Genomic DNA, 14544 nt, shown 5'->3' with positions numbered 1-14544 from the left:
GCAGAGCGGGACGTGGCCCACCCCAGCAGCGTGGCCCTGCAGCGGCAGACCTGAACGACCGCCCGGCCCCCTCCTCTCCTCTCCTCTCCTCGGTGGGAGAGCCGCGGACCGCGGTAGGGCCACCCACCGGGAGGCGATGGCGGCTGGGCCGCACAGGCAGCTTTAGGCGACGCTCGGCTCGGCAGGCCCCGCTGGCGGTACGTCAGGCTGCCGCCTCACCTGGCGCGGCCCCGGGCCGTGACCGCCGCTGCCTTCGGGCGGCCCTGGGGCAGCCATAGCGAGGCCCTGCCGCCGCCGCCCCGCCGTGCTCCGCCCCGCAGCACCACACTCCTTCCGGTGCAGGCGGCCAAGATGGTGGGTATCGCTGGGCGCGCCGGCGAGAGTGCCTGGCCCGGGGTCAGTGGGTAGGCCGAGCCCGCGCCTTCTCCTCAGGGGGGACGCGCAGGCTTCCAGCCGCGCTCCGCTTACGCTTGACGGGCTGGGGGCGGCCCCAGGTGTGGTTCTCGGCCCTACGGGGCCAGAGCGGGCCTGGCCCGGGGATGGCGGCGTGGTGGCCCGGTTCGGCCCCTTGGCGGTGGAGCAGGGTTCCGCGGCTCCTGGTGTTTCGGGGTGTTCGTGGAGAAGGGCGGTTCCGCTGAGCTTTACGGGAGGGTTCCGCTCGCTCTCTTCGCTAGGGGCGGCGGCGGTGGCCGTAGCCGGGCTGGGAAGGTAGCGCTGGGGGCACGGGGTCAGCCCGTGTTCACCACCGAGTTTGTCCGTGTCCCGGTGGCGGCTGGGTTACACCCCGGTCCCACAGCCTGAACTGACCGCACAACCGGCGTTTTGTTGGTACTTCTTACAGGGGACACCCCAAAAGGATGTTGTGATAAGACCCGATGCCCCAAGCACGTTGCTCTCGGAGAAACACGCGGACTACATAGCTTCGTATGGAACAAAGAAAGATGATTATGTAGGTATCGACTCGTGTCAGTACAGCTGCAGTGTTAATAGTCATAAATTCTTGTTCACAAGCCAGCTCATTCTCACCCTGCAATCCCAAGTGCAAAAGAAGGACATCTTTGTTAATATCTCGAGGTCTATGATGAGTTTTGGCATGTATTATCTGAGTGTAAATTTGAAGATTATTGGTTTAGCTCTAGAATTACTCTGAGACCTGAGAAATGAGCTGCTTGTTGCATTTTCACCCGCTAGAATGCGCAAGGACTATAGCTACATTTACATGCTGCTCTTTTGATGGGACGGCATGGGGAATCCCACCACAGTACTGCCCTGTGCTTCCTGGGTTTGAGAAACACTTTAACAAACAGCAGTTTTATAGCCTTGGGCCATCAGGCCCAGACAGTATTCCGGTCCCAGTAGATGAAAGATGTCAGTAACTGCTTGTGTCTGAAGAAAACATGCAGTTACCTCTGCTGTCTGCAAAAGAACTCTAAGCACTATTGCTTATGATTGTTCTTGTGCTCAGAAAGTAGAAAACAATGTTTATGGGTGGTGTGGGTGATGTGATTGGTTTAAGAGAATTCAGGATGAAATTTCATTTCCTAGTGCAGCTTTAGATTGTGGCGGTTTTGGCACTTGACAGTTTCATTAAATGGTAGGTTTGTTATTTTTGAGACTAGCTGGGATGGTAATTTGAGTGGTAGTTTGAATACCAAGGTAATAACTGAATTGGTGCTAAACTACCTGCATGCGTTTAATTTGATATTGATACTTTGAACTAGACAAAACGGGAGGAAGGGAAAGTAGTACATGTAGATACATGCATATACATGTGCCTGTATGTGTGCGTATGTGGACAAATGCATTATCTGCAGAGTATGTGTGAGGGGCTGCTGTCTAGTAAGTTGTTAATGGGATGAAAGATGGTTGACATACATTAGCTAATGTTTACAGTTTGTAGTATTTTCATTGTTCTCTACTGATTATGTGCTTATCTGATGAAGAACTAAAATAATGCACTACTTAGGAATACTGTATGTCGGAGTATTTGAGGATGAGTGGTGTTTACTGGGGGCTGACAGCAATGGATCTCATGGGGCAGCTGCACCGAATGAATAAAGAAGAAATTCTGGAATTCATCGAATCATGTCAACATGAATGTGGTGGAATAAGTGCCAGCATAGGTCATGATCCTCATCTCCTCTATACCCTCAGTGCTGTCCAGGTAAATGTAGCAGGGCAATTTTAGAAGAAACCATTGCATTTACTGCTTTTGATGACTGCAGACTGATGAGCCAGGTCCTGTGAGATGCCAATGGAAAAACTATTTGAATTCCTTCTTAAACAAAAAAAAAATCAAACAAAAAACTTTAGCATTTGGCTGTATTGTTTCCTACAAAATGGTCAGATTTTGGAAGGCTGTGTTTTTTAATGATAATTTAATGCATTCTTGATAATTTTGCTGCAGTTTTTTTTAAATGCTCTTAGCTACAGGCTTTGCTTGAGCTTTTGGTAGGTAAAATTTGGATTTTATAAAATCTTTATAGTGTACACTGAGGTGAAAGATAAGTATGACCAGAATAAGAGTAAAGTTTTGGATTTTTTTTTTCATGTATGCATTACTGTAGAATATGATTGATAGATATTATAATGTATTAACAATTATATAATATAAATAAGTATATATCTAAACTATGTAATATGTATAATTATACATACTGTGTTTAGATGTTAGTACTGTACAAAAAAAAACACTGTAGTACTTGGTTCTTGCTGTGTTCCTCAAATCTGCTTTTTTGTGTATAACTTAAAAATGATACCAGTCTCCCGAGCATTCGATTTAGATGGTGTGTACTCTTTCCCTGAGAAAGAGTAATTCTCAACCTAATCTTTTCATTGCCATCATCTCCACTGTAGATTTAATTTGTCACTCTCCTCTTGTTTGTTTTGTTGTGGTTTTTGGTTTTTTTTTGTTTTGCTTTTGTTCTCATGAAAACTCATGTTGTGGAAAAAAATACCAAAAAGGCTCAGATGTTTCTGAACTGTTGTTTTATTGCTGCATAACTTCTCTCTGGTCCAGTCTTATGGAAGAAATATCTAAATGGTGTTACAAATAAATAAGATTCCCTGTTTTAGGAAGAAAGTGTGTTGGATTTAAGGTGTTTGATTTGAAAGCCTTAGGTAGGACAGAAGAGTGCTGTTTTCTTGGGTTAGTGGCAAGTGCTGGCATTTATTATCTGCTCTGAAGTTGGTATTTATCACCAGTTTAGCTCTAGAATTACTCAAGTACTGTGAGAACCAGGAAACTAAAGTTTCTTTAGGCTGTGACATCTGGGCTGTTCCAAATTGCCCAGTCAAATTCCCTTCACAAATTCTAATGCAGTATAAGAAGGGGGTACAATCTGAGGTTGTTAGAGATGTTTGTTCTTAAGTAGATACTTGATGTTACTGGAGGATGTTTTCGTGCTAACTGAATGCAGCTCTAGATGTGCAAAGTTGCGAAGTTTTAGCAAGTGCTGATGTAACACTTTTGTTCATTAAAACCGCATGTCTTAATGAGCATGCATGTTCTTAGCAAAGAGACATACCCAGAATGTGTAAGAGTCATGTCACATCTTCCTTTGACTATTAATAGCAATTTGTTCAGATTTGCTTTTTAAGGAGTATGCTATGATTATATATTTTCTGTTAGAGTTGTATGTTCTTTTTTTTTCATTTCCTTAAGACTTAAATTTTATCTAACAATTGAAAGATTCCATCTAACTCTGGGTGTTCAAAGTCATGCTTGTTGGTATTTTTCAGGCTTGGTGCTATAATACTGCTTAGTTTGAACTCTTCTTTCTAATTCTTAATTCCTCTCATTACATATTATGCAAGTTACGAGTAAAACCAGGAAGCTGGCTGGGGCTCAGAAACAGTATTGCTTTGTCATATGGATTTACTGGCTCAGATCAGTGGTAGCTCAACAAACTTTATATTCCCTATGACATCTGTTTTTTTATTGACTGTACAGTTAGTGTCTACTCATACTGTTCATACTTCAGTTACTGCAGTTTGGGTCTCCTCATTATATTTGAAAAAGTGAATGTAAATAAAAATCATTTGAAACTAATCATTGCTGACAGGCTTGGACTGTAAGTGCTGTTAGTAACAAGCAGTTTAACTTAACCTTGCCATATATCCAAGTAGCAGCAGTGCTCATACTACATATCTGTAAATCTAGGATGTCATTATACCGTTATGAAATTAGCCATAAATTAAATGTCTGTTCTGCGTAATGCTGACATAAAAACAAACAAACCTGATTATGCTTTTGAGAAGTGAGCTGGAAGCTGGAAAGTAACAAAGCGCGAAAGAGTTCAGCTTGAATTGCCTATGTTTGCACTCAAGTGTTTCTTAACAGTAAGAGTTTCCTAACAGTTTTTAGGCAGAGATAGATGAACTGCAGTGAATGACATTTTACTTTAGTAAGCCTTATCAGGTAGCATTCACAGTTAAATGAAGTCTTTTATAAATCCAGGATTTTTTTTTTTTGTTAAAGAAATAGACTTTTTTAAATTTTTGCCTCTCTCTGATTGTTACTGTGTCTTTTTTCCCAGATTCTTATCTTATATGATAGTCTGCATGTTGTTGATGTAAATAGAATTGTTGAATATATACAGAGCTTGCAACAAGAGGATGGATCATTTGCTGGAGACAAATGGGGTAACTTTTAGATCATTAAAATTTACTGGTTTGGTTGACATGTATTAAGTCTGTGAGCTTAAGTTTCCTTGGGTGATCTTTTTGCTTATGTTTTGTATGTGAACACTTATTTCTGAGTTATGAAAAAGGAGATTTTGTCAAGTGCTGAGATATGTTTCATTCCTTTCATAAATGTTCTAAACTTCAGGTTTATTCTTGTATTAAAATTGTCCATCTCTGAAAGAAAAAAACTTTTGAGCATTTGTAACTTGACAATGCTTTGATACAGCAGATAAGCTACTTCATAAGGGATACAAAATTGCATGTTATTTGATGGCATTCAGCTACGATCTTTATGCATGACAGCTGTGGAAGCATCTTTCAGTATATGGGAGTGAGAAAAATTGGGTTTGTACTAATGAACTTCTCTTAATACTGATTTTGTTTCTGCACGTAAATTCTTTATGAGCAAAGCTGATATTTTTACGCTGTAGCATAAATATTTAGTTCCATGGAAAATAGCCCATGGAACGCTTACATTTTAATAAAATTAAAGTACTAAAACATACCGAATGCACAATGGATTTATGTTATTTGTGGGAGGAAGTTAACAGTGCAACTGAAGGAATGCAGTACCTGATGTAGGACATAACAGCACAGGTTTGGTTTGTATTTATCAGCCTGTGAATTGATGAAGAAGAAAAGTCTTGTATCAGTTTAACCAAAAAAATACTGCTTGTGGATGGGTTCAATTTTAAATTTTGACTTCAAGTATTAATTGTTTGGAGTTTGTGTGAGGAGAGTTACATTGGTATGGACTTCCTGAGCATCATTCTGCTATAGATGTAGCCTTTCTGGTTTAGCTTCCAGATAAAAGTATGCAACTTTTATCAGTCTTACTCTAAATACAAAAGTGGCTTCTACTTCTGCCTAGATTTAAGGCAGGTGAAGAGTCATGTCTGGGTATTTTTGAGTCCACGGCTCTGTGATTGTCTACACTACAGAAACTCTAAAATTGTGTAGTTATTTGTAAATTACCACTAGTTGAATTGATTTGGCTATATATCTGACTGTACACCAGCTTATTATAAACTGTTTGCTCTTATGTGCAGTAAACAAAACAGTTTTAATGTACACTTTCTAAATTAGTGAGGAATAATTCATGGGCTGGAAAGGGAAATAGTACAAGAGCAGTTTTTGGCTGATTTTTGTTCTGTGTAGAACCTGGTACTTTAACATACTGTTTCATGCTTTTAGTGGTGATTTAAATATATTTTTATTGTTGTTAATAAAAATACTCTTATTTCATTTCCTATCCTCGCTTTCTAGGAGAAATAGATACAAGGTTCTCATTCTGTGCTGCAGCAACTCTTGCACTTCTGGTAAGTCCTAAATCATTATGTGTACACATGCAAAATCTTCTGTTTGGTACTGCTGAAGTTTCTGAACATAACGAGCTTGGTAGTATATAAAGTGCATTAGTTGCTTTTCTGACTTGCAGGGAAGGCTGGATGCTATTGATGTGGGAAAAGCAGTAGAATTCGTTTTGTCCTGTATGAACTTTGATGGAGGATTTGGTTGTAGACCAGGTTCCGAATCGCATGCAGGGCAGGTGAGTTTTGCTTCATATGGAAATGTTTTAAAATTGCAAGCATCACATACTGCCTTAAGCATTTCTTTACAGTGTCTATCAAGGATGTCAACTGATAAACCTTTCTTGTTTCCAAAATGCCTGATTCTAGTACCTTAGTTAAAATAAACAAGCAAATAGCTAGATAAATCAGAGATTTGGGCCATTACAGTGTGTGTGTGTGTGTGTGATGAATGTCATAAGGGAATAACTTAGAGGACTGTGTTTCAGTCTTCACATAGTGATGTTGAAGTAGTTAGCACAAGGAATTTTTAGAGAAATTGAAATTGGTATTAATAGAGATGTTGTACACTGTGCCGCAAATCATGAAACATAAAGGTCAATTGTTATGTGTTATGTTTGACACTTATCAGCTGCTGAGCTCAAATAAAAATGAGATGTGAACCTTCTCAAGGGGAGGGGAAAAAGTAAACTCAAACCAACTGGTATAGGGTTGCCTATATGGTCTAGATGGCTGGACCGTGTTCTACTGTTCAAGGAAGTCACCAAAGTAGCTGAATGCACTCTCTTTGCAGCTGGCATTTCCAGGAAGGATTAGATCTGTTGTGCATATTCACATACTCCTTGAACCACTGTAAAGCGCAACTCCTTTACCTGCACAATAGTTCAAAAGTTTTCTGGGAATATAAAACTTTTTTACTGTTCTCAGATAGGCACATCCCTGTTGATGGGTGCTTTTCTTGTTATTTTTCCTTGTTGTTTTGGGTGTGTGTTTTAATTAGGAAAAGGTGATGATGAGTGGTTTTCAGTTGAGGTTTTTGTCTCTTGTGGTTTGTGCTTTGGCTGCTTTCCTAGTGACTGCATGAAAGGTGACCAGTGTATCATAGAATCATAGAATAGTTAGGGTTGGAAAGGACCTTAAGATCATTCAGTTCCAACACCCCTGCCATGCGCAGGGACATCTCACACTAAACCAGGTCACCCAAGGCTCTGTCCAGCCTGGCCTTGAATACTGCCAGGGATGAAGCATTCACAACTTCTTTGTGTGCTGTTGCACTGTAAATGTTATTTCCCAGAAAAAAGTAAACATGGATTAATCCATGCACATATGTTACATGGCACATTGGCAGCAAGCGTGACATGGCTAGATATATGTGGGATTGCCAGGATAGTTAAAGATCAGGGTAACCTGTTTCTAGAGAATGTCTTAGAAGGTCTTTAGTTTGCTGTCCGCAAGCTGCTGGTGAAGAGGCACATACAGGAATAAACCGCATGCTGGATGCAGAATTTTCATATAGGCCATATCCCGCCTGCAGAAATCAGTTTGGCTTCTCTGGCTTCAGAGTCCATTATCTTAAAATAAAACTGCCTGATCTTTTAGACTTTTTCTCCAAGTGCGTTAAGTTCTTATATTAGTAAAATCTTACTGTCCTGTAATTACATCATATAGCTGGTACTTTTATACAGTGCAACTGTATCAATAACATACTAATGGAAAAGTAAAACCAAAAGTTAAAATGTATGTTTATTTTGTATTGTTTGCATGGCCGTACTCCTGCTTTGAGATCTTCCTGCATTTAGTCTGCTAACTATAGTCTTTAAATACACAACCAATTTATGTCTGTAATTTTAGATCTATTGTTGCACAGGATTCCTGGCTATAACAGACCAGTTGCATCAAATAAACGTTGACTTGCTGGGTTGGTGGCTTTGTGAACGTCAGTTACCTTCCGGGGGTCTCAACGGACGACCAGAGAAGGTATTAGGTGGCTTTTTTTCTTTGCTCAGACTTCAGTAGAGATTATTTTTTCTAAAATGAAGTACTTCTGGAAAACATCATGACTTCTATGAAATATTTAATAAACTTTTCAAAGAAGTTAGGACTTCATTTTGACTCTTAATTTTGTCACTAACATCTGTCATGCAGTCCTTAGTTACGCTTGGTGTGAGTACTCGGGTTAGGAAGGTACACATATGGGCGTATGTCTTGCTGACTACTTTAACCAGTATCCTGTTAAATTGGGGCTTTAATATTTTCTGACATGAGGAATGATCTCTTCTGTAGAATCTGTGCAAAAATTACTGTTTTCCTGTATGTAGATCCTGGGTATAATAGTGTTCCTCATCACACTAGGGAATTGTGTGACCTCAAATAATCTTGACTGATAAATAGATAACCAATTAAAAATGCTTCCCCTGCTCTGTTCAACCCCTTGCCATGGAAAAAAAATCCAACCAAACAACCAAAAAGTAATTGATACGAAGTTCTTTGTACTCCTGAAAAAGGGGCTGTGGTTTTTTAGCCTCTTCCACAGCAGGTGAAAAACACTTCAAAATCACATTCTTGTGGTTTTGTTTCCTGAAGAAGAGGTTTGAGAAAGAGACTTTTCCTTCCTGAAAAAGGGAAGTCCTCTGAAAAGAAACTGCACCCAGGAACTTTCTTGTCTTTTACTCCAAGTAAGCTCTTCAAGTGTTGTTTCTCTGCAACAGTATTGTGACAGCACACTTAGTAATTTGCAGAATCACCAGTAAAATTTACAGTGTCATGTTTAAAACAAAATCAAATAATAATCTGCTTTTCTGCTTGCCAGTTACCTGATGTATGTTATTCGTGGTGGGTGCTAGCATCTTTGAAGATGATTGGTAGATTACACTGGATTGACAGAGAGAAGCTGCGCTGCTTTATTTTGGCTTGCCAGGATGAGGAGACAGGAGGATTTGCTGACAGACCAGGAGATATGGTAAATAACCCCTTACTATGTAAGACACGTAACTGAAAATTCCAACTGGGAAGGTAAATTTTCTCATTTGAGTGTAGCTCAACTTGTGATCCAGGTGTAAGCATTCTGCAGAGCCTGCAGTTTGCTTTGTAGGAAAGATTAGGGTAGAGTTGCTTTTGAAGGCTTGCTTGGGCAGCACATACTTTGTCACACCTGCGCTGTGATATTCCCCACTGAAGTCAGTTGCCCTTCCTTACAAATCCTGGCTTGGTTCTCATAACGCATACCACACAAATTGTTTCTTACAAGACCACTTGGAAGACCTCTGTAAAAGTACTGTGTCTGGTGTTTTGGTTTTTTGTGTGGTTTTTTTTTTTTCTTTTTTGGTTGGTTGGTTTGGTTTGGGTTTTTTGTTTTGGTCTTTTTTTGTTGTTGTTGTTTTTGTTTGTTTGTTTTTTTTATTTTTGGCAGGGGGGATGTGTGGGGGTTTAGGAGTTTGGTTTGTTCTGTAAACGATATGCAAGCTAGAGTCCAGTGCAGGTGAAGTAGTCATCGACTCTCTTCATGGTTTTGCCTGATCTAAATGAGCTGTAAGTTTTTATTAAGAATCTTTATATGTTAGCTTTTGTTCTGTGCCAGCCCAGCAACTGCCTCTCACTGGCATTTGTCTATACGAGGAGGGAGGAAAAAGGTTTTGTGATAACATTATGAAGAGCGTGTTGGTACAATTTTCTACTTGTTTGAGAGAGCAGTTATGGTTTAGGTGGTCTGTGCTCTCTGGTTTCAAGAAGAAATAATGGAGATTGCCCAGGTAAAATGGCAAATAAAGCCATATTCCTTATCTTTCAAGGATCCTGGACAGATAAAAGTATTCTGAGACTTCAGTGCAATTCCTGTAAAGCAGTTGGCTGCTTATTTGTCAGAGGTCACAAAGGGGACCTCATTTTATTGCTCATTCTATTGCAGCTGACCATGTCTTCTCCTTTCTTCACAAACAACTTAAGAACTGAAGTAGCTTTCTGTTTCTTTGCAAGATGATACATTCCCAGTTGGGGGAAGGGGAGAAATCTCCTTATTCTGGTCTGTCATTTGGGAAGTATTTTGGTGTTCTTAAAATTGGAAGGCTTTTGTATTTCTAAAGAGCACACAGAAAGACTTTTTCCCTTTTCAGAATTCTCCCTGAGAAGTGTGACTCTTAAAATCTTTATGCTTTTCTGGCTTTGAGATTAAATTTGAGCTATTGAAGTATTTTTGTCTTGCTAGAAGAGCACCTTTGCAGAGCCTTTCCTCCATGTCTAATGCAGGCTCCATTGAGAGGTTTTTTGTGTGTTATGTTAGTGGTCATTTCATATTATTTTTACCTGTTACCCATTGTTGAAGTGGGTGCTGCCATAGAGGTGTTGACACCTACAGGTTTTTGCTTTGTTCCTGTAAAAACTCATTCCTAACAAACCTGTTGCTTTGGAGGCTTGTGGGGTTGGTTTGTTTGAGGATGTTTGTTTTGGCTAGGATGGGGGTGTTTATTTGGGGGGGTTAGTGTGGTGGGGGTTTTGGTTTGTTGTTGGGCTTTTTTGTTTGGTGTTGTTTTTTGGTTTTGTTTTTAGTTAGTTTTAGGTTCCAGTCTTGATTTGATGTTGTGATTGTACTTCAGGTTTTGAACCACTTCACAAAAGATAGCTCTGTCATTTTTTTATATTTTTTTAAGTTCCAAGCAGCTAATTCTCAATAACTTAACTTCAGTAGCTGTGCTTATTAGCTCTTGGTTGTCATTCAGCGGGTGTTTCCTTGTTATTTGCTTTGAAGAAGATTGCAGAAAGGAGCAGATGGCAGTAGATGTATCTTCTAGGAATTTCGGTTTCCCTGAACACACACTGTTCATCAACAGATTGAATCTGTAACTTCACTTGCACACTTCCCATTGGGGACCATCTCCCCTTCTGGGCCTGTCCATCTGTCTTGCCATTCCTAAAGTGTACTATTCATTATTATTATTTTACTGCTTATTTATTTTACCCCTCCTTTATGGCCATATACTCAGTTCTGGGCAGGAGCAAGTATATATAAGTCTAAGCTTTGACCGCACTAATAATGTGGTTGCCAATCCATTGAGGAGTGAGACTTGCTGTGGTAGTGTAGTTTGAACCTTCTAGGCTGTGATCAGTGGTTGAGGATCCTGTATATGGCTGCAACATGGTAATTTGGCTTAGTTTACTGCATTATAGAACCTTTGCAGTGAGATCTAGAAGTTCCACTAAAGCAAACAGGATGTATGCTGCACCAGACGGCACAGGGACTTTTGGATAGGTTTTTGTAGAATGGTTGATTAACTCCATTGACAGGATGCTTTTAATGAGACTTCATAATCTGCTGCAGTTATGTGGTGGTAAGTGCTTTTAGGGAAGTTTCATACAGTGAAGGAATACTTGGACACCACATCACTGCTCCTGTCTCTTCTGGGTTTTTTCTTATATTTTTTCCTTCAATTTTCTTTCACAGTAGGTTGCTTCTCCCCTCTCAAGATTTTACAGCACAACTCTGTATTCAGAGACCATTAAAGAGCTGAAGACAATTAAAAGGTTGCTGAAGAGCAAATGGGGAATTTATGGAAGCGATACTTATGGATGATCAAACTTACTTTTAAAATCTCTTCTTTGCTTCTGCTACCCTGTGACATTTAATGGTAATGGAGGCAAACGAGTGCTTCCTGTCAAATTCAGAGTTGAAAATTGTCTTAAGAGACAATTGGCAAGCATCTCTGAGTAAATCATAGTATTGTAGATACATGCTGTGGAAGCTGTCTTGCCTGTCAGCACAAATGAAAGCTTTGTTCAGTTGCATTGTCTCCTTCAGCCATGGGGGTTTTCAGCCTCTTCCTAGCAAACAGAAGCTTCATGCCATACAAATGAAAAGCTTGTATGAATGAACATTTGAACATGAACATCTTTGGAAACAGACACAAACTCTTTTTCTTTTTCCCCCAGGTGGATCCATTTCATACCCTATTTGGAATTGCTGGACTATCTTTATTAGGAGAAGAACAAATCAAGGCAGTCAATCCTGTCTTTTGCATGCCAGAAGATGTCCTTCAAAGAATAAATGTACAGCCTGAGCTTCTGAGCTAAGCCTCATAGAGACAAAAGGTTGATATGCCCACTTGCTTTGGTTCTACTGATTTAAGTAATCTCATCTCTGAAACTGTTAGCATATTCTTTGAGATGTTTACATTGCAAAAGTAAAGCAATAGCTTTACTGTTGGCTTTGTCACTTCGTAAACTGTATCAGAACAGGCTGCTTCTAATAATCTGAGTGTAACATGTTCTTTGGTTGTATATAAGAGACGTAGAAACACTTCCAATGTGTACTTAAATACACGGTGGGCTTTTTTTTTTTTTAATATTCAAGTCAAAGCAATAGCTTGAATGTTTAATTTTTGTATTCGTGTGATATCAACCATGCTCACATCTGTCCTTCAACAAGCATGTTTTGATGGCAGATCAGAGAAAGCACTTTAAAAGAGTACGAAAAAAAAACACCAATCAAACCAACCTGCAAACAAAACCCTACTTAAGCCATGCACTTACTGCGGTGCGCTTGTGTATGTAATTGTTCCTCTTCACATTTGCCATCACTTTTATATACTGAGAAGCAAGTTTTTTCTTCTGATAGTAATTGATTCCAGTGAAAACAACAGTTGTTGTTCCATTAAGCATATAAATGTCTTCACTTATTGATGAGTCCCTTAGGCAGAATTTCTCTGATAGAAATAGAGCATACCTTGAGTATCTGTAGTGAAATTTGCTAATACTAAGCATTCTAGAGAAGGTCTATAGGACAGTAACTTCTAACTGAGTATAGAGTTGTTGCTGAGTTGCAATCCTGTTTTCGTAGCTTTTAAGACGGTAATTGCCAGCACTTGATTATGGTGTAATGAGAATAAACTAGGCATGGAAAATACTTGTTCTCTGAAGGATTAAGTCCTCTTTGTCTTCATAGAAGCCCTAAAATTGCCTTTTAATTTACGTTCCTCACACCCTGGCTAAGAGTGAAATACATAATAAAAGGTAATTGTAAAGGGGAGAAAGTCTTTGCTTCTGTACTTCAGAAGGTCTACATTTGTTTCAGACACTTCTAAAAGCCATCTGGTTAGTTTTACCCAGCCTGTTCATGTTAGTAGAGTGTAAGGTATAACTGGACTTTTTGGTAGACCTTTACTAATAGAGAATTTCAAAGAGAGAACGTGCATTTGAATGCTTAAGTATTTCTAATAAATGTTTTAAGCTTTCTCTACAGGCTTTTTTAGATAAGGTAAGAACCCTGCTCTTCTTAAACTGTCCAGTTGCCTGATGAATTAATTTCCTTCTCAAGGTTTGGAAGAAAGTTACAGCAGGCTTTGTGTTGAGTGTGAGAGAGCGAGAACACTGATCAGGTTTTATGCAACTATGAGGTGTAACAGAAAATTTTAAGTTATTTTTTTCTTATTCCAGGTTACTTTTGCAAGTGCCACTTCTTTTCATCTAAGGAAACATTGTTCAGTACATAGGAATTTGCCATTTTTCCATGTTGTGTAGACAGAATAGAATCATCTTCAGAATTTCTAGTCTAGTATAGACAGAGACACCTTGAGAATTAGCCTGTGGGTGATACTGCATGACAGTGTAGAACATTTAACTGTAGGTTGAAATCCTGTTAATGTATTGGAGTTTTTTTTCTGAAGAAGGTCTGGTCAACTTCATTTCCTAAGTAAGCTGTTACTTGTGAAGATCTTAAAAGATTATAGGTTAAAAAAGATGTATGTGCACAAACTGACTTCTTAAGAATATTCTTCCATTCTTTACATCAGTTCTTTAAAGTACTGTATTTGCAGAAGTCACCACAATTTTTCTTACGTGAAGAAAGTCATGTTTTCTGTTAAATATCCAGTGAAAAAATAGTTTCCTAGTGTGTCTGTGTTATGTCTTATGCCATTTTGGTGCAAAATCCATTGTTACTGTCTACCTCTATTTTGTTAAAAGTACTAATAAGATTTTTCTTTTCTGAGCTTATGTAGTTAACTTTGCAATAATTAATCAGCAGTTCTCAGTCTTTGGTTACTGGTCCTTTATTAAAGGCTTTCAGAAATACATACTTTCATAACCTTTTTTTCTTTTTCCCCGTGGAAATATTCCTATGGAAAGATCCCAACATTATATTAGTACTTGATTTTAAGTACTGTAGCATAGCCAGTATTCCCAGCAATAAATATTGCAAGATACTGTATGAGAATTTGTGAGAGAATAGTGAATAATCTGGGTACATAAATTGTGTGTCTGTAGATATGCTTATTCAAAGAAAATGAGGAGGGAAGAGGGATCAACAGCCATTCTGTTGCCTTCAAGAACATGGTCCAAGTCCAGAGGTATGTACTTTATTCCAGAGATGATTTTTCTCAGTTTTCTTAAGGCAACTCTGTTAAGTTGTAACCTGTGACCATACAGAAGGAAGGAAGGTGGAAGATGGACTTTGCCTTTGTTTCTGCCTTTCTTGTCATATGCTTGGATTTCTGTCAGAGAAGAGGAAAAGGGTCTAACCCCCTTCAGCTGCAGGAGTCTGAATGCACTCTGAATTGATGGA

General features: G+C 39.3%; 1 protein-coding gene and 1 non-coding gene across 2 annotated transcripts; both read left to right on the top strand.

Moving 5' to 3' along the window:
• Positions 1-257: 257 nt before the first annotated feature.
• RABGGTB (Rab geranylgeranyltransferase subunit beta) lies at positions 258-12301 on the top strand. Its single transcript, XM_057407152.1, has 9 exons — positions 258-354; positions 842-949; positions 1967-2164; positions 4539-4644; positions 5953-6005; positions 6125-6235; positions 7848-7973; positions 8806-8955; positions 11916-12301. Exons 1-9 carry the CDS (start codon positions 352-354, stop codon positions 12054-12056), a joined length of 996 nt encoding a protein of 331 aa, XP_057263135.1. The 5' UTR covers positions 258-351; the 3' UTR covers positions 12057-12301.
• On the top strand, positions 1074-1156 carry LOC130598085 (small nucleolar RNA SNORD45). Its single transcript, XR_008971937.1, has one exon. It is a non-coding gene; the product is annotated as a small nucleolar RNA SNORD45 (small nucleolar RNA).
• Positions 12302-14544: the final 2243 nt, after the last annotated feature.

This window comes from Pezoporus wallicus, unplaced genomic scaffold (genome assembly GCF_028554395.1).
Source record: "Pezoporus wallicus isolate ANWC-B61680 ecotype Strahan unplaced genomic scaffold, APGP_CSIRO_Pwel_v1 contig_8805, whole genome shotgun sequence".
Lineage (NCBI taxonomy): Eukaryota > Metazoa > Chordata > Aves > Psittaciformes > Psittacidae > Pezoporus > Pezoporus wallicus.
Note: the sequence above shows the minus strand (reverse complement) of the source record. Positions and strands in the feature narration are given on the sequence as shown.